Source organism: Lolium rigidum, chromosome 3, assembly GCF_022539505.1.
Source record: "Lolium rigidum isolate FL_2022 chromosome 3, APGP_CSIRO_Lrig_0.1, whole genome shotgun sequence".
NCBI lineage: Eukaryota > Viridiplantae > Streptophyta > Magnoliopsida > Poales > Poaceae > Lolium > Lolium rigidum.
Genome location: NC_061510.1, coordinates 237,405,775 through 237,426,213, shown reverse-complemented (window position 1 = coordinate 237,426,213; position 20,439 = coordinate 237,405,775). Strand labels below are relative to the sequence as shown.

Here is a 20,439-nt window from a genome sequence, read left to right as displayed (position 1 = left end):
AAGAAAGTCACGGCTCGTCCGCACTGTGGGCAAGGCCACTTCCCATGTGTACACCACCCGCAGAACAAAGCACGTGCCGGCAGGTCATGCGGGACGTGTGGTACCACACATACATATCGAAGTACTCCTTCTTTGATGCGTCATATGTTCGGATCCCGCGACCTTCCCAGCCACGAACCAAGTCATCCACCAGCGGTTCCAGGTACACATTCATGTTCTTGCCCGGGTATTTGGGCCCCGGGATTATCATCGACACAAACATGTTCTCTCGATCTCATGCGTACGCCTGGGGGGAGGTTCATGGGAATAACAAACACCGGCCAACAACCGTATACTGCAGCCGACATACCATATGGATTGAACCCATCGGCTTGATATCGCAACCGCTACGCTCCTCGGGTCACCCGCTTTCAATGGAAATTTCTTCACAAAGTTCTTCCATGCAGTACCATCCGACGGATGTATCATCTTGTCGGTGTATCTGTTTCCTTCCACGGCCCACCTCATCCGCCGGGCGGCATCCTCGGTCATGAAGAGCCGCTGGATCCTCGGTAGAACCGGAAGATAGCGGAGGATATTCTTGGCAACCGTGGTCCGCCTCTTCGACCATCACCATTGCGGTCTACCTCAAAGTACCTAGAGGAATTGCATTTGATGCAATAATTTGTGTCGGCGTGCTCCTCTCTCGAATAGCATGCATCCCTTTGGACAAGCGTGTATCCGCCGAGATGACATCTTAAGGTCACCGAGCAATTTGGTCGAATAGTAGAAGTTTTGCGGCAAGAGGTGCCCTTTCGGCGAAGGCTGCCTACGATGACCGTAAGTTCATCGAACCCATCTCTCGCACAAGTTCCTATGGCACTTCAAGGCCATAAGGCGAGCGATGGCATCTAGTTGGGTAACCTCTCGTATTTTCATGTAGGGGTTTCGCGAAGCAAACAGAGCCTCATAGTACTCCTTTGTGTTTTCCTCCGGGTCCTCACTTGTCTCCGCATCCTGAGGTGTCTCCACCTCTACATGAGAGCTTTCGAGCACATTACCATTAGCCAAGTTTTCTAAGCACCTATCAAAACCAGGTGTCATATTCCCCCTAGGTTGAATCTGCCGCACCTCCTTCCTAGCACGCTTCTTTGCCTTTTCTCCATGGTAAGTCCAAATCCTGTAGGACGGTGTGAACCCAAACTTGATCAGTGTGCATACTCATAGTTTCCTTGTCCCGTGCCTTTCGGTTAGCGCACTTACTACAAGGGCACCAAACACTTATAGGTCTGCTAGGGATGGCAAACGCCCTATCCACAAACCGCTCGGTCTTTTCTCCCCATTCATCGAGTATAGTTGCACCGACCGATTCTCGCCATCGTACATCCAGCCACGATTATCCATCCTCTAATCAGCAACAAAACAGACGAACATAGCATTTATATATCAAATAGGAAATAAATGCATCATATCTTTATTTTTTTACGCGTGCATCAACCCGAAACTCTACTAGGTGGGCTCCTAGCAGCCGCCGGATCCGTAGATTGAGTACGTTCTCCCAGCTCTACCCCGATCCGAGACCGAATTTCGGCAGCACCTCCCCGCTGCTCTCCCGATACACGTCTCGGCAAAAAGCCGAGAGGGGTGTGCATCCGGAGAACAACGGGGAGGCGCTACCGAAATCCTGTCTCGGATCGGGGTAGAGCACGGAGAACGTACCCAACTACGCATCCGCCGGCTGTCCCGATAAATGCCGTAAGAGTTACGGTTCATAATATGCGAGACCACTAATGCATATTTATCCGCGTAACCCTTACGGTCGGGAAGAGACGCCTAGGTATCGCGACAGACTTGGTGATCTAGACATAAAGAAAAACCTAGGTACAAGAGAGGCGAACGGATTCTCACCCTCGAAGCGTGACCGACGACCGGCGAAGAAGACCAACGACCCTCCGAGAGAATCGTCGAAGAAGATCCGAAACGCCCCGTCAAACACCCCCGCGACGCCGCCCCTCGTGTCCACCTCGAAGCATCGCCTGCATAACAAAAAAAAACAATTAGGGGCTATTAATAATTACCATGTATGCGCGTATATAGAGTATATGGAGCAGTAGAAAGCCAATGTTACTTTTGCTGCTTTGTGAATGAGGTAATGCAATGTTACATCTAAGAAGAGGACAGCGAGGGCTCGGAGCATTTGTCTTAACATGCTCCATCTTCTGGCTTACTACAATAGGCGACGGGTTACACCGATGGGCAGCCGACGTTGCTCCGATGAGAGGCCGGACTTTGGTACTTCTGTTGACCGGTGTTGCTACAGGGCAGCCGGCGTTGCTACATGGTGGCGGCGGCACGGCCGTGTTGCTACGAGCTCGCCGGAGAGGCTTCCGCGGCCCCGTCGTAAGTGGACTCTCAAAGGTTCAGGGAACGGGGCGGGTTTTTTGGTTGTATTACATATCTATGTCCATGCTACAACATACATTCTTGATCTACACATACGGAACATACAATGCTCTGCTTATATAGTTGTGCATTTGTATTACTACCTATGTCCATAAAAGGATACTACAAGTTTGTTTGAACATGTCAAATCTCGTGCAGGGCATCCGTGCACTGAGCAGCGGAGGGGGAGGAGGGGGAGGGGGGCCTGACCTGGGACGGGTGGCGGAGGGAGGAGCCGCCGGGTGCACCGCGTCCGACCGCGACGCAGCGGCGAGAGAGGAGGGAGGCGGCGGCGGGGTAGGGCGCGGCGGCGTCGGGGTAGGGCGCGGCGGAGGGTGGGCGGCGTCTGCGGGAGGCGGCGGCGTCTGCGGGAGGCGGCGGCGTCTGCGGGCGGCGGCGTCTGCGGGAGGCGGCGGCGTCAATGGTGTCGGCGGCGTGTGCGGGAGGCGGCGGCGGGGGGAGGAGTGAGGGAGCTCGGCGACGGCAGCGGGCGGGACTCGATCTGGACAGCGAAATAAAACTTGGTCGGGCCAACCCGCACCTTATCCACGCGCCTTTGCCGTGCGAGGACGGCTTTGCCGTGCGGCAACGGCCTTTGCCGTGCGAGGACGGCTTTGCCGTGCGGCAACGGCCTTTGCCGTGCGTCTTTGGCCTTTGCCGTGCGCTAGCGCACGGCAACGTTGTTTTTACCATTTAAATTTTCATATATGAAAATTTAGTTTTATTTCAAATTAAATTAAACTTGTTTTTCCAACATGAGTAATATTTCATAATGTTCTTATCATGTTTTCTTAAATCTATAGGGGTGCAAATTCGAGCACATAAATCCTAACACTAACCGTCGGGGTCACACACACCGCCGGAGCACCGGAACCCTAACCCTGAACCCTAAACACTAGCCCTACCCCTAAACCCTAGCCCTCACCCTAACCCTAACCTAAAAGAATGAAAAGTTACATTGGTGCACCCTGCGCGGAGAAATCTAGGGGGTAGACCCGCCGGGGCACACGTTTCGCTGTTTTGGGGGAGGAGGGGGATAACGACCGCCGGAGCACCGGAACCCCACCAAACCTTGCATGTGGACCTATGATATGTGTCAAAGTGTGGTGCAAGGTCTAATGGTGCAAAAGTAGGTCCCCTAAACCCTAAACCCTAAGCTGGGAGGCTTCGAGCCCTAAACCCCTCTAAATCCCTAAACCACGACGCCGGAGCTGCGAGAACCATGCATCATAAACCCTAACCCTAACCCTAAACCCTAAACCTATACCTAACCATAAATACTTACCCTTTAACCTAAACCCTAGCCCTAGCCCCTAAACCCTAGCCCTAACCCTACACCTAACCCTAACCAGTAGATCAGGCACACCGTCGATCGTGTGATAATGGCTCTAGCTGCGGGTATATGTTCCAAAGGGTGCCACACATAGTTTTCCATGTGTATATGGACTAAACAAACCTAAACCTATGAAAAGTTACATTGGTGCACCCTCGCGCGGAGAAATCTAGGGGGTAGACCCGCCGGGGCACGCGTTCCGCTGTTTTGGGGGGAGGAGGGGGATAACGACCGCCGGAGCACCGGAACCCCACCAAACCTTGCATGTGGACCTATGATATGTGTCAAAGTGTGGTGCAAGGTGTGATTCACAAAATGGTGCATGGCATGGATCCCCGGTCTGACATTCCTCACCTTCGGGCGATAACACTTAACGATTCTCGGACGTGTACGCCGAAGTGTCCCGCCGCGGGTATATCGGGGCTAGACTGTGCCAAAGGGTGCCACACATGGTTTTCCATATGTCCATGGACTAAACAAACCTAAACCTATGAAAAGTTACATTGGTGCACCCTCGCGCGGAGAAATCTAGGGGGTAGACCCGCCGGGCACGCGTTCCGCTGTTTTGGTGGAGGAGGGGGATAACGACCGCCGGAGCACCGGAACCCCACCAAACCTTGCATGTGGACCTATGATATGTGTCAAAGTGTGGTGCAAGGTCTAATGGTGCAAAAGTAGGTCCCCTAAACCCTAAACCCTAAACTGGGGAGGCTTCGAGCCCTAAACCCCTCTAAATCCCTAAACCACGACGCCGGAGCTGCGAGAACCATGCATCATAAACCCTAACCCTAACCCTAAACCCTAAACCTATACCTAACCATAAATACTTACCCTTTAACCTAAACCCTAGCCCTAGCCCCTAAACCCTAGCCCTAACCCTACACCTAACCCTAACCGATGAGATCGAGTGCACACCGTCGATCGTGTGATAATGGCTCTAGGCTGCGGGTATATGTTCCAAAGGGTGCCACACATAGTTTTCCATGTGTATATGGACTAAACAAACCTAAACCTATGAAAAGTTACATTGGTGCACCCTCGCGCGGAGAAATCTAGGGGGTAGACCCGCCGGGCACGCGTTCCGCCGTTTTGGGGGAGGAGGGGGATAACGACCGCCGGAGCACCGGAACCCCACCAAACCTTGCATGTGGACCTATGATATGTGTCAAAGTGTGGTGCAAGGTGTAATGGTGCAAAAGTAGCTCCCCTAAACCCTAAACCCTAAGCTCGGGAGGCTTCGAGCCCTAAACCCCTCTAAATCCCTAAACCACGACGCCGGAGCTGCAGAACCATGCATCATAAACCCTAACCCTAACCCTAAACCCTAAACCTATACCTAACCATAAATACTTACCCTTTAACCTAAACCCTAGCCCTAGCCCCTAAACCCTAGCCCTAACCCTACACCTAACCCTAACCAGTAGATCAGGCACACCGTCGATCGTGTGATAATGGCTCTAGCTGCGGGTATATGTGCCAAAGGGTGCCACACATGGTTTTCCATGTGTATATGGACTAAACAAACCTAAACCTATGAAAAGTTACATTGGTGCACCCTCGCGCGGAGAAATCTAGGGGGTAGACCCGCCGGGCACGCGTTCCGCTGTTTTGGGGGAGGAGGGGGATAACGACCGCCGAGCACCGGAACCCCACAAAACCTTGCATGTGGACCTATGATATGTGTGAAAGTGTGGTGCAAGGTCTAATGGTGCAAAAGTAGCTCCCCTAAACCCTAAACCCTAAACTGGGGAGGCTTGAGCCCTAAACCCCTCTAAATCCCTAAACCACGACGCCGGAGCTGCAGAACCATGCATCATAAACCCTAACCCTAACCCTAAACCCTAAACCTATACCTAACCATAAATACTTACCTTTAAACTAAACCCTAGCCCTAGCCCCTAAACCCTAGCCCTAACCCTACACCTAACCCTAACCAGTAGATCCGGCACACCGTCGATCGTGTGATAATGGCTCTAGCTGCGGGTATATATGTGCCAAAGGGTCCCAATCTTGGTTCTCTATATGTATATGTCCTAAAAAAACCTAAAAGAATGAAAAGTTACATTGGTGCACCCTCGCGCGGAGAAATCTAGGGGGGTAGACCCGCTGGGGCACACGTTCCGCTGTTTTGGGGGGAGGGGATAACGACCGCCGGAGCACCGGAACCCCACCAAACCTTGCATGTAGACCTATGATATGTGTCAAAGTGTGGTGCAAGGTCTAATGGTGCAAAAGTAGCTCCCCTAAACCCTAAACCCTAAACTGGGGAGGCTTGAGCCCTAAACCCCTCTAAATCCCTAAACCACGACGCCGGAGCTGCAGAACCATGCATCATAAACCCTAACCCTAACCCTAAACCCTAAACCTATACCTAACCATGAATACTTACCTTTAAACTAAACCCTAGCCCTAGCCCCTAAACCCTAGCCCTAACCCTACACCTAACCCTAACCAAGTAGATCGAGCACACCGTCGATCGTGTGATAATGGCTCTAGCTGCGGGTATATGTGCCAAAGGGTCCCAATCTTGGTTCTCCATGTGTATATGTACTAAACAAACCTAAAAGAATGAAAAGTTACATTGGTGCACCCTCGCGCGGAGAAATCTAGGGGGTAGACCCGCGGGGCACACGTTCCGCTGTTTTGGGGGAGGAGGGGGAGAACGGCCGCCGGAGCACCGGAACCCCACCAAACCTTGCATGTGGACCTATGATATGTGTCAAAGTGTGGTGCAAGGTGTAATGGTGCAAAAGTAGCTCCCCTAAACCCTAAACCCTAAACTGGGGAGGCTTGAGCCCTAAACCCCTCTAAATCCCTAAACCACGACGCCGGAGGCTGCGAGAACCATGCATCATAAACCCTAACCCTAACCCTAAACCCTAAACCTATACCTAACCATAAATACTTACCTTTAAACTAAACCCTAGCCCTAGCCCCTAAACCCTAGCCCTAACCCTACACCTAACCCTAACCAGTAGATCAGGCACACCGTCGATCGTGTAATAATGGCTCTAGCTGCGGGTATATGTGCCAAAGGGTCCCAATATTGGTTCTCCATGTGTATATGTACTAAACAAACCTAAAAGAATGAAAAGTTACATTGGTGCACCCTCGCGCGGAGAAATCTAGGGGGGAGACCCGCCGGGGCACACGTTCCGCCGTTTTGGGGGGGAGGAGGGGGAGAACGACCGCCGGAGCACCGGAACCCCACCAAACCTTGCATGTGGACCTATGATATGTGTCAAAGTGTGGTGCAAGGTGTAATGGTGCAAAAGTAGCTCCCCTAAACCCTAAACCCTAAGCCGGGGAGGCTTCGAGCCCTAAACCCCTCTAAATCCCTAAACCACGACGCGGAGCTGCGAGAACCATGCATCATAAACCCTAACCCTAACCCTAAACCCTAAACCTATACCTAACCATAAATACTTACCCTTTAACCTAAACCCTAGCCCTAGCCCCTAAACCCTAGCCCTAACCCTACACCTAACCCTAACCGAGTAGATCGACGACACCGTCGATCGTGTGATAATGGCTCTAGCTGCGGGTATATGTGCCAAAGGGTGCCAATCTTTGGTTCTCCATGTGTATATGGACTAAACAAACCTAAAAGAATGAAAAGTTACATTGGTGCACCCTCGCGCGGAGAAATCTAGGGGGGTAGACCCGCCGGGGCACGCGTTCCGCTGTTTTGGGGGGAGGAGGGGGAGAACGACCGCCGGAGCACCGGAACCCCACCAAACCTTGCATGTGGACCTATGATATGTGTCAAAGTGTGATGCAAGGTGTGATTCACCAAATGGTGCATGGCATGGATCCCCGGTCGACATACCTCACCTTCGGGCGATAACACTTAACGTATTCCCCGGACGTGTACGCTGAAGTGTCCCGCCGCGGGTATATCGGGGGCTAGACTGTGCCAAAGGGTGCCACACATGGTTTTCCATATGTCCATGGACTAAACAAACCTAAACCTATGAAAAGGTATATTGGTGGAACCTCGCGCGGAGAAATCTAGGGGGTAGACCATCCGGGGCCCACGAGACGGCCGTTTTTAGGGGGAATGACCCCGGAGCACCGAAATGCAACCAAAACTTGCAACTGGACCTAAAACCTACCCTAACAAACCTAAGAGAATGAAAAAGTACATTGTGCACCCTCGCGCGGAGAAATCAACGGGGGTAGACCCGCCGTCCCGCTGTTTTGGGGGGAAGGAGGGGGACGGCCGCCGAGCACCGGAACCCCGATATTTGTGGGGGATGAGCATGGAGACTAATTTTGTATTGCACATTGTCATAAGTAACACTAATAAATAGTCATCAAAAAGTAAAACTAATAAAAAAATATAAGTATTAGATGAAATAAAATAGAAAACAAATAAAATGAATGACGGCGCACGGCAAAGAAGAAATCGCACGGCAAAGGAGGCTTTGCCGTGCACTTTGCTCGGCCTCACGGCAAAGGGAGGCCCACGGCAACGTCCCAGCCCCTTTGCCGACCAGGTTTTCTTTGCCGTGAGGCTCTTATGCTCTTTGCCGTGCTTGCTTCTTTGCCGTGGGCTTTCGAGGGACTTTGCCGTGCGATGATACTTTGCCGTGCGGCGCTGCTGACTTTGCCGTGAACCGAATCTTTGCCGTGCGCCGCGCTAAGACTTTGCCGTGCGTTTTTTCTTTGCCGTGGGTACAACTCGCGGCGCACGGCAAAGATTTCTTTGCCGTGCAGCACCTCACGGCAATGATGTGCTGCACGGCAACGCCTGTTTTTCCTGTAGTGAACCCGGCGCCATCCGCCATGGCGAGGACGACGCCGACCTTGACGACGCTGCCGGCGTGTAGCGCGGCGCCATCTCCACCACCCTTGGGCGCAGAGACAACATCCGTGTCGGGGCTGCCGGCACGTAGCGCGGCGCCATCTCCACCACCCGTGAGGCGCGACGGTGACGCCCATGAGGAGGCTGTCGGCGTACAGCGCGGCGCCCTCTCCAGGACGCCCACGAGGCGCGACGTCATCTTCAACTCTACACCATGCCACCGATGACAACGTCGGGGCTGCCGGCGTACAACCCGGCGCCATCCGCCATGGCGAGGACGACGCCGACCTTGATGAGGCTGTCGGCGTGCAGCGCGGCGCCATCTCCACCACCCACGAGACGCGGCGACAGCGTCCTTCACGGGGCTGCCAGCGTGTAGCTCTCTCCCTTGACCGGCCGTGGGATCATCGAGGCGACACAACCGGTACCGCCTCTTCATCACGCTCAGCAGCCTTGCTGGACGATGGCGCCGCAGGAGTTGAGTTAGGAAGCAAGCTGGGGACGTGATAAATATGTCCTCTCCAATTCAAGAGCCTATACAGAAATAAAGAAGGTTGGAGCTGGGCTTATGTGTATGCATGCATTTACCGATTTACGTGCATGGTATAGAGCAGCCTCCGCGCTGCTCAGATCCTCATGGCCGCCGATGCAACGCAAACCATGGGGCACAAATGGTGGCCCTTGCCACATCATGTACACAGGCGACCGTTCGTCGGGTGTCGGACCTCTTCGATCCTTGCCGTCAAAGCAGTGTCTGCTAGTCACGGGCTCACGGCAACCGCGGTCACCACCAACTTGAGAGCGGCCCGCGCCCGAGGGTCATCTAAGACGGGATGGGCTTTGTGTGGCTATCACATGGAGGCCACTCGAGCCTGGCGACAACACCACTCGTGGCGAGGCGAGACGACACCTTCGACGCCACTCCCCACTAGTCCGTGAGACGACATCCTTGTCTATGCTGACAGCCATTAACTTGGCGTTGGTCCAAGACGAGGCGCCGACCACATTGGCTACATTGATCGGCGTGTGCGTCGGTTTTCACACCGACGCCAATCTCCAACGACAACTTACTCCCACGAGGCATATACCCCTTGTGCACCCCGACAAGGCTGCTGGTCGTCGACAAGTCCCAGCTGAGCGGACCCATGCTACTTCAACTCCAACTATATTAACACCGTCAAGACCGACGAGGCGCGACGGCGAGGGCGGGCATGGCCGGTGCAAAGGCCATGCTTCTTGCGGCGCGTGTACCGACGAGGACACGGGCTCTGCCGCTGCCCACACACACCACTACCACATCATGCATGGAGAACGCAAAGCGAAGACGACGAAGACGACCACACGGCTTAATCGGAGGTGTCTCGCGGCGTAACCCGCGGGAGTAATTAACCGGGTGCCTTCCGAGGCCCCGGGAACCAGGAGATCACAATCGCCATAGTCACGCTGGCCGCGCGAGCAGGCCACGGAGCGCTTTGTATTCGGGAACTTGTACTTTGTTTCTCCAAGAGAGATTAATGAAATGCATGCTTCCCTATCTTTTTCTCGTGTACTACGGTACACTGGCACGCCCGTACTTCTTTATTTTACCCCGGTGCATGAGAGAAACACGCTACCATCCTTCCCCTCAACGTAGCGCGTCTGTCTTTCACAGACGTTTTTCTCGTATCAAACATCCTCCACCCAACTGTATAAGATAAATATATATTCATGGTTCTACGTTATCTGGGACGATGGCTATATACATGATCCAGTATAATTTGAACTGGTGGCATGCTTGTTTTTATTGCTAATTTTGCTGGCTACTACAGTGGCTCATCAGTCTCCAGAATTTGATGTTGTGCTCACTAAAGTGGCTGATCAATCTCCAGAATTTGATGTTGTGCTCATACATGATCCAGTAAACGTATCTATTTCGAAGCATCTTCTAACTCCATTGGTTTCTGGCTAGGAAATATGTCACATGTCAACTGCGTGGCCATACTTTTAGCCCATAACAAGCATGTTAACAGTTTTATTTCTTCTGAAGCTACCATGCTCTTGTACAGCTGGCTACTAATCTTGCTTGAGGTCAGTTGCTAAGACAATTTTGATAATTTGTAACCAACATAAAACTGTATCTGTTAATCTCTTCAGATTCTTATTGACTGCCTCGAATTTCTCTGTTTTCTCTCTGCTTTACTGTTTCAGGTCACAAGTACCTCACATTGAGCGCTATGTTTACTTGCAGGTCTAGTGTGCTACTTGGCTGTGTGCAATGCAGGGGATCAACGGATCAGGCCTGAAGGTAGCAAACGACTACCACATTCTAATAGTGATCACTGTTTAAAAGAAAAATACAAGTATACTACTCCCTCCGTCCCACCAAAAGTGTCTCAACTTTGTCAAAATTTGGATATATCTACCTACTAGATAGTGTCTAGATATATCCAAATTTTGATAAAATTGAGACACTTTTGGTGGGACGGAGGGAGTATTTTCTTGTGGTGGTTAAATTAAAAATTACTACATATCATAGAATTTTTGGAGAACATACTATCGGGTGGTGGGAACAAGCAGGAGAACCAGTGATGTTCTGGTATAGTATATCTTAGGACAATTCTTTTTAAAGAGGCAACGACCATGTATTTCGGAGGCAGGTGCATGGTTGATGGATGACACCAAAGTCTCCAAGCATGGGAAGCATCGACCCTGCCCCTCCCTCTGTACAAGAGCAATCGGCCATGTCCTTGTGGAGTGCAGCACCATCACCAGTTCAGTTCACCACCATGGCAATCACCCCGGAGCAGTTGCTGACCCTGGAGAGACTCGCGGAGTCCCCTCCGCCATCCCCGTCCCTCTACCTTGATATCCCTCAGCCGTCCCACAGCTTTAGCATCGGCGACCCAGTGCTCCCATACATCACACGCATTCTCCTGGAGGAGGACATAGACGACAGGTTCTTTTACCTGTACCCCAACCATCCTGCCCTCCTCCAGGCGCAGCAGCCATTCTCCCAAATACTCGATGACGCCAAGGATTTGCAATCCGGCAAAGAGGGTGACACGGAGAGGATGAGTTCTGATGCATCTTTGCGGGGTGTTCGTGGGGGCAGCCTGTTCTTGGCCGACAAGGGCATCCAAGGTTGGGCCTTTGATGGGGCTGAGATGGACGAGAACGTTGATCAGAGCAAGCTCCCCTCCAATGAAGTCATGCTTAACTTGGCATTCTTGACGGGCATGGAGGAGGCCAACAAGTTCTTGCCTAGAGACGACAAGCTACAGGCTGGTGCTTTCACCGAGGGCCAAGCAAAAGAGATTGTTGGGCGAAGTGGTTGTGGTCGGGGGAGGAAGGGACGGGCTGATGGGGACAAGGAAGAGGAGGTGGTGGGCAGGGCCAGCAAACTGATGGTGCCGGAGCTGGAGGAGGATGGTGCCAGCGAGTTGTTCGACAAAATGATGCTGGAAAGTTACAAGCTCCGATTTGATGCGATGGATGAGCTAGAAATCACAATGGGAAATATCACAGCTGAGAAAAGAAATAAGAGGGCTGCGCGGGGAAAGCAGGGAAAGAGAGAGGCGGTGGACCTGCGCGGGCTGTTGCTAAGCTGCGCACAGGAGGTGTCCACTGGCAACCGCCAGGGTGCGGGCAATCTGCTGAAACAGATCAGGGCACATGCGTCAGCGAATGGTGATGCCGCTCAGCGTCTGGCACATTGTTTTGCCGAGGGGCTTGAGGCTCGACTGGCGGGCACGGGGAGCCAGGTGTACAAGTCTCTCATGGCTAAGCACACCTCCACCATGGAGTTCCTCAAAGGGTATGAGCTGTACATGGCTGCCTGCTCCTTCAGGAGGGTGGCGTTCACATTTGCCAGCATGACCATCTTCGATGCAGTGGAAGGGAAGAGGAGGTTGCACATTGTGGACTATGGCTTGCATTATGGGTGCCAGTGGCCTGGCTTGCTGTGTTGGCTGGCGAGTAGGGAAGGCGGGCCACCAGAGGTGAGGATCACTGGGGTTGACCTCCCCCAGCCTGGTTTCCGCCCAGCTAAGAGGATTGAGGAGACAGGGCGGGCGCTCAAGAACTGTGCCCGTCAGTTCGGCTTGCCGTTCAAGTTCCATGCCATCACGGCCAAGTGGGAGACTATCCACGCGGTGGACCTCAACATCGACCCTGAGGAGGTGCTTGTGGTGAATGACTTGTTCAATTTCAACACTTTGATGGATGAGAGCCTTGTTATCGACAGACCCAGTCCCAGGGATGTGGTCCTAAGGAATATCCAGAAGATGCGGCCAGATTTGTTCATCCAAGGTGTTGTGAATGGTTCGAGCGGCCCATTTTTCTTGGCACGGTTCCGAGAGGCGCTCTTCTTTTACTCATCGGTGTTCGATATGCTTGAAGCCACCACACCGCCGGAGAGCTATCAGCGTTTGGTGCTCGAGCGAGACATGTTCGGGCAGTGTGCCTTGAATACTGTTGCCTGTGAGGGTGCAGACCGAGTCGAGCGCCCTGAGACATATAAACAGTGGCAGCTGAGAAACCAACGGGCAGGCCTGAGGCAGCTGCCATTAAAGCCAATTATCACTAAGGTGGCAACAGACAAGGTCAAGAGCCTGTACCACAAGGACTTCGTTGTCGACGTGGACCAGGGGTGGTTGCTGCAGGGATGGAAGGGGCGAATCCTCTATGCACACTCGGCATGGGTAGTAGACGACACTAGCTCTGATTATTAGTTTTCTTTTCCTGCATAAAAGAAGTTATCGTTAAATATATAGTCGGCGCATCCCATACTGTTCCCTTAGGAAAGATAAATATATGAGTACATGATGTAGAGACCATGTTTGACTTTCATGAGTTAAAACATCTTCAGTAGCTGTCTGAAAATTAATTCCACGACATCATGTTTGACTTTCATGACTTAAAGACACCTTGTAATGATCAGCTGTTGTTGCAACATTTTTTCCTCGAAAAAGCGCAAAAGCATGTGTCTCATGCATTGATATATGATCTATTGACAACCCCAAGAATGGAAGAAACAGTTGTTGCTAAAAGTTATGTGTCTGTTTAATTGTGTAGAAATGCATCGATAGATGATTTAAATTGAATCCTACATCATTTAGTCCAACAAAATGGATATGAATCTGTAGGTTCTACACTCCTACAAAACCATTTGTTTGCTTGCAGGTGTGAAGTGCTGCTGATTTTGTCCAAGCATGGAGAAGGAAAGAAACATATGACCGAACATGGTTACAGCCTTACAGGTCATCTACCGCAATATAATTACTAGTACAGATGGTTTAGGTACAATGTTTTATCTTCAAAATTTGACTGGTTCTCTCCCAGTATAATGGGACATGATCCTCTCATGGGAACTCACATCATCAGAACATTTCAAAGACATAAAATCAAGCTCTACAAGGCAAACTGCAGCTTCTGATCAGAGTGGGACAGAAGGATGGCTGCAACAACAAGGTGAATATATTCTTTCTCAAAAAAACCCTTGTTTATCCATATGTGCAGCCGCTGCTGGTTGATCAAACCAACCTTCTGAAATGTAAAGTTTCGATGGTTCCAACAGCTAGCAACAGTGAGATTGGTGGCTTCACATGGGATGGATGGAGGGCAAGATGGTGTGTACCAATCCCAGTCCAAGATATTTACACTGAACATCACCAAGCACCCCATCATGGCTGCCACCCCAGAGGAGTTGCTTGGCCTCATCGAGCCTGCACCACTGAGCCCTTCCATCTTCCTTGACCATCCATCAATGACCCATGATGGCTCGGAGCCGCCTCAGGATGATCAAACCCTGGCATACATCTCACGCATGCTCATGGAGGAAGATATTGTTGACAAGTTCTTCTACGAGTACCCTGACCACTCCAAGCTCCTGCAGGCCGAGCAGCCATTTGCACAGATCCTCTCTGGCGCTGCCACCAGCTCATCCAATGCCCAGGAATCCTCGGCACCCAACGCGATTGCCTCCACCATGCTGCATAGCAAAGGCAGCAACACAGACATCATGGTTTCCAGATTCTTTTCTGGCGAGGTACAAGATCCAACCTTCTTCGTGAACAACACTTGTGTGGTGGAGCCCAACAGTATGGTGTTCCCCAGCGAGGGCAGCGCCAGCATTGACATGGTATCGAGCATTGCATTCTTCAAAGGCATAGAGGAGGCCAACATGTTCTTGCCTAGAGACAATGGGGTGGCGGATGATAGAGGGCGTAAGCACAGGTTTGACATGAGTGGTGAGACGGAGGCGGACTTGGGCAGGAGAAGCAAGCAAATTGTGGTGCTGGTGCATACTGACGCCGAGGAGGAAGCCACCGCGCTCGAGAAGTTGGACCGGCTCATCCTCAACGGCTACGACATGTACCCCAATGAGATGCAGGAGGTAGTACGCGTCACTCTTGACAAGGAGAACAAGGCAGCACAGCTGAGCATCTACAGGCGTGGGAGGCGCGGCGTGAGGCAGACGGCGGTGACTGACCTAGAAACGTTGTTGATCCGTTGTGCAGAAGCAGTGGCCAGCAATGACCAACGCAGCGGGCGTGACCTGCTGGAGCGGATCAAGTGGCACTCCTCACCGACAGGGGACGCTAGGCAGCGGTTGGCCCATTACTTCGCCCAGGCGTTGGAGGCACGGATGGCAGGCACAGGGAGCCAGCTCTACCACGCGCTCATGGGGAAGCGCACCTCTGTCGTGGAGCTCATCAAGGGCTACCATCTGTACATGGCCGCCTGCTCTTTCCTGAAGGTGGTGTTGCTCTTTTCCAACAAGACCATCTACAACGCCGTCGCAGGGAGGAGGAAACTGCACATTGTGCACTACGGCATCAACACCGGGTTCCAGTGGCCGGAGTTGCTCCGAATGCTGGCGGACAGGGAGGGTGGGCCTCCAGAAGTGAGGATCACTGGCATTAATTACCCTCAGCCTGGTTTCCATCCGGCTGAGCAAATTGAGGAGGCAGGACGCCGGCTCAGCAACTGCGCAAGCCAGTTTGGGGTGCCATTCAAGTTCCACGCCATCGCATCCAAGCCTGAGGCTGTCCGGGTTGAGGACCTCCACATTGATCCTGATGAGGTCCTTGTCGTGAACAGCGTATTCTTTTTCAGGATCGTGATGGACGAGAGCCTCACATTTGACAAGGTAAGCCCAAGGGACATGGTGCTCAACACTATCACGAAGATGAAGCCGTCGGTTTTCATCCAATCCGTTGTCAACGGATCATACAGCGCGGCATTCTTCATGACGCGGTTCCGCGAGACGTTGTACTACTTCACATCGTTCTTTGACGTGATGGAGACCACCATTCCTCGTGATAATGAGAAGAGGCTGCTGGTGGAGCGGGATATTTTTGGACGAACCGCTATGAACATGATAGCCTGCGAAGGCACAGACCGGGTGGAGCGCCCTCAGAACTACAGGGAGTGGCAGGTGCGGAACCAGCGGGCAGGGCTGAGGCAGCTTCCGTTGGATGCTGATATTGTTCTGATGCTCAAGGACATGGTGAAGAAAGATTACCACAAACATTTCACGATCAACGAGGATCATCAGTGGCTTCTGCAGGGATGGAAAGGTCGGGTCCTCTGCGCCATCTCCACATGGGCTGCTGATGATGCTAGTGGTTTTGAAGTGACATAGGTAGATAGGTTGAAGTACCAACGGGTATACATTTCATCTGGTGTTTGTCATGTATGGTACAGTAAGTTTAATCAGTGTGTCATCTGTATCTGTCAGTTGCATCAGATGCGTGTTTCTCCGTTTTTGTATTTGTAACTGATTCAGAGAAACCATGGTCATGTTGGACATGTTTCTCAGAGTGGACGAGCACACAAACATCTGTTTGCCTGCAAAATTGCCACTGCATTATGAGAGATGAGATTATTATAGATGAGCAACCCCTACATTAGAACTTCTGCCTGCTGTTGGTGGCACATTTTTCTTCTGTTTTCTCCAATCAGTCATGACATGGTATATAGTGCGCTTGAAAGTTGGCAATGATTCTAAAATGGTATCTGTCTGTTCCTAAATATAAGTTAGTTTTGGGAGTTCAAATTGAACTCCCAAAACGTTTTATATTTACGAATTGGAGGGAGTACATACAATCAGTTGTTGCTAAAAGTGAATTATCTGTTTTAACCATGTAGAAATTCCATTGCATATATGCGTTTTGAGATAACACTGAATTCAACATCATTTGATCCAATCAGATGGTTGGAATTTTTTAATTTATTTACTCTCACAAACCATCTGTTTGCTTGCAGGTGTGAAGTGCTACTGATCTGGTCCAACCATGGAGCACGAAAGAACATAGGACCGGACATGGTTAGAGGTCATCTATGTCAATATAATTACTAGTAAGATACAACTATTTCTCTCATGAATTTGACTGGTTCTTTCCCTCTATGAATGGAACAGATCCCTTCATGTGAATTCACATCAGCACAACATTTCAAACACATAAAATCAATCTCTCCAAGAGGAACTGCAGCTTTTTATGAGACTGGGACAGAAGGATGGCTGCAACACCAAGGTGAACATATTCTTTCTGAAACGAACCCTTCTTTGTTTATCAATATATGTGCGGCCGGTGCTGGCTGATCAAACCAACCTTCTGACATGTAAAGGTTCGATTGTTCCAACAGCTAGCAATGCTGAGCCTGGTGGCATCACATGAAGTGGATGGAGAGCAAGACGATATCTCCAATCGATATTTACACCACACCATCACCAAGCATCCCATTAAAAACGTGATTGGGGTGGGTGGGGGGGGGGGGGGGGGTCCCTCCCTTAAACATGATATTCACGGGCGTGCGCTCTTCAGCCAACCAGGCACTGGTTGGTTCTCAACAAGCACCCCATTATGCCAGCCACCCCAGAGGAGTTGCTGGGCCTCATCGAGCCTGCACCTCCGAGCCCTTCCGTCTTCCTCGACCATCCATCAATGACACATGGTGACTCAGAGCTGCCTCAGGATGATCAAACCCTGGCAAACATCTCACGCATACTTATGGAGGAAGACATTGTCGACAAGTTCCTCTACCAGTACCCTGACCATCTGAAGCTCCAGCAGGCCGAGCAGCCATTCGCCCAGATCCTCTCCGGTGCTGCCACCACGTCATCCAATGCCCAGGAATCCTCAGCACCCGACACACTTGCCTTGACCGTGCTACCTAGCAAAGGCAACAACAACATGGACGACAAGGTTTGCAGGTTCTTTTCTCGCGAGGTACAAGATCCAACCTTCTACTTGAATGGTAGTTGTGTGGTGGAGCCCAACAATATGGTGTTCCCCGGAGAGGGCAGCACCAGCATGGACATGCTGTCGAGTATGGCATTCTTGAAAGGCATGGAGGAGGCCAACATGTTCTTGCCCACAGACAACGCGGTGGTGGATGGTAGGGGGCGTAAGAACAAGTTTAGCATGAGTGGTGAGATGGAGGCGGACTTGGGAAGGAGAAGCAAGCAAATAGTGGTGCTGGTACATACTGACACCGATGAGGAAGCCATCGCGCTCGAGAAGTTGGACCGGCTCATCCTCAATGGCTACGACAAGTACCTCAATAATATGCAGGAGGTAGTACGTGTCACTTTGGATAAGGAGAACAAGGCAGCACACAGCTGCGCATCTACAGGCGTGGGAGGCGCGGCATCAGACAATTGGCAGTGACTGACCTAGAAACACTACTGATCCACTGTGCAGAAGCAGTGGCCAGCAATGACCGACGCGGTGCGCGCGAGCTGCTGCACAGGATCAAGTGGCACTCCTCACCGGCAGGGGACGCGAGGCAGCGGCTGGCCCATTACTTCTCCCAAGGGCTGGAGGCGCGGCTGGCAGGCACGGGGAGCCAGCTCTATGGCGCACTCATGGGGAAGCGCACCTCTGTCGTGGAGCTCATCAAGGGCTACCATCTTTACATGGCAGCCTGTTGTTCCCTCAAGGTGTCGTTGCTCTTTTCTAACAAGACCATCTACACATCCGTTGCAGGGAGGAGGAAACTGCATATTGTGCACTACGGCATCAACACTGGGTTCCAGTGGCCAGAGTTGCTCCGGTGGCTGGCGGACAGGGAGGGCGGGCCACCAGAAGTGAGGATCACTGGCATTAATAACCCTCAGCCTGGGTTACATCCGGCTGAGCAAATTGAGGAGGCAGGACGCCGGCTCAGCAATTGCGCTCGCCAGTTTGGCGTGCCATTCAAGTTCCGGGCCATTGCATCCAAGCCAGAGGCTGTCCGGGTCGAGGACCTCCAGATTGATCCCGATGAGGTCCTCGTTGTGAACAGCGTATTCTTTTTCAGGATCTTGATGGATGAGAGCGTCACCTTTGACAAGGTAAGTCCAAGGGACATGGTGCTCCACACTATCAGGAAGATGAAGCCAGCCGTGTTCATCCAATCTGTTGTCAATGGAGCGTACAGCGCGGCGTTCTTCATGACACGGTTCCGCGAAGCGTTGTACTACTTCACGGCGCTTTTCGACGTGATGGAGACCACCATTCCACGGCACAATGAAAAGAGACTGCTGGTGGAGCGGGACATTCTTGCACGGTCCGCCATGAACATGATAGCCTGCGAAGGCGCAGACCGGGTGGAGCGCCCTCAGAACTACAGGGAATGGCAGTCACGGAACCAGCGGGCAGGGCTGAGGCAGCTGCCCCTGGACCCTGATATTGTTCTGATGCTCAAGGACATAGTGATGAATGAGTACCACAAACATTTCACCGTCAACGAGGATCATCGGTGGCTTCTGCATGGATGGAAAGGCAAGGTGCTCTGCGCCCACGCGACATGGGCTGCTGATGATGCTAGTGGTTCTGAATTGGCATAGGTAGGTTGAAGTACCAATGGATATACTCATATACATTTCACTTATTGTTTGTCAAGTATGGTATGGTAGGTTTTCATCAGTGTTTGATCCCTATCTGTCACTTGTGTTTCCTCCATTTTGTATCTGTGACTGAGTAAAAGAAACCATGGCCATGTTGGATATGTTTCTCAGTGTGGACGAGCACATACATCTATTTTGACTGTGAAATTGCCACTGCATTATGAGAGATGAGAGTATTATAGATGAGCAACCCCTACATTAGAACTTGGGTCTGCTGTGGCCTGTTGATGGCACATCTTTCTTCAGTTTTCTCAATCAGACATGAAATGATATACAGTGCGCTTGTAATTAGGGTGGAAAGCGGCGTGGCATGCGGGCAGAAGTTTTCGTTAATCATACTCTAATTCCGATCTGATTCCATAACTCATTTTTCTCTAATTTTGCATTTGCAGGGAGATGTGGGACACCGCCTGCCACCCTACTTCTAAGTTGTCGATTAGACGATGAGTACATACAATCGGTTACTAGAAAGTATCCAATGGTAACTTGTTTTCATGTTCTGGTGGACAGTGCTCTCGCTGTTTTCATTTTTCCTGTAGCTGTTCTTGTTAATCACTAGTGGAAAACAGGCCTAATGTCGCGGGTCGTATGACCCTTTTGTCGCGGGCGGCCAGCCGCGACAAGGGAGGCGCGACAAAAGGTCCCCCTTTTGTCGCAGGTGGCTTACGACCCGCGACATAAGGTCCACCACGTGGCAGCCGCGGGGCGCGCAGGGAACAGGCCCTTTTGTCGCGGGTGGTATTACCACCCGCGTCAAAAGGCCCTCTACGTGGCGGGCGCACAACGCTGCTGCTTTAGGGTTTGAGGGGTGTAGCACAACCCCCCCCCCACCGACCGCCTGTTATTTCATTTTTTCATTCGAAAATAAAAGTTGCATATATTTGTACGCTACTAGAAGTGGTACACGTTCATTCATTATATATATATATAGATCGATCAAACAAATATTGGAAGCAAAAGTCGATTCCCCTTACATGTAGATTCTCCTTACATATATATATAACG

General features: G+C 51.5%; 2 protein-coding genes and 1 pseudogene across 2 annotated transcripts; all 3 read left to right on the top strand.

The window, feature by feature from the left end:
• The first annotated feature begins 11,691 nt into the window (after positions 1 to 11,691).
• LOC124696208 (scarecrow-like protein 9) lies at positions 11,692 to 13,270 on the top strand. The gene has a single exon (XM_047228967.1). It carries the CDS (start codon positions 11,705 to 11,707, stop codon positions 13,268 to 13,270), a length of 1,566 nt encoding a protein of 521 aa, XP_047084923.1. The 5' UTR covers positions 11,692 to 11,704.
• A 1,094-nt stretch (positions 13,271 to 14,364) lies between these two features.
• On the top strand, positions 14,365 to 16,185 carry LOC124696207 (scarecrow-like protein 33). The gene has a single exon (XM_047228966.1). It carries the CDS (start codon positions 14,365 to 14,367, stop codon positions 16,183 to 16,185), a length of 1,821 nt encoding a protein of 606 aa, XP_047084922.1.
• Positions 16,186 to 17,407: 1,222 nt separating this feature from the next.
• Positions 17,408 to 19,472, top strand: LOC124696206 (annotated as a pseudogene).
• Positions 19,473 to 20,439: the final 967 nt, after the last annotated feature.

Bases quoted from the DNA above. Each gene is read 5' to 3' on its own strand.
- LOC124696208 (XM_047228967.1), top strand. From the start codon at position 11,705: ATGGACGAGAACGTTGATCAGAGCAAGCTCCCCTCCAATGAAGTCATG.
- LOC124696207 (XM_047228966.1), top strand. From the start codon at position 14,365: ATGCTCATGGAGGAAGATATTGTTGACAAGTTCTTCTACGAGTACCCT.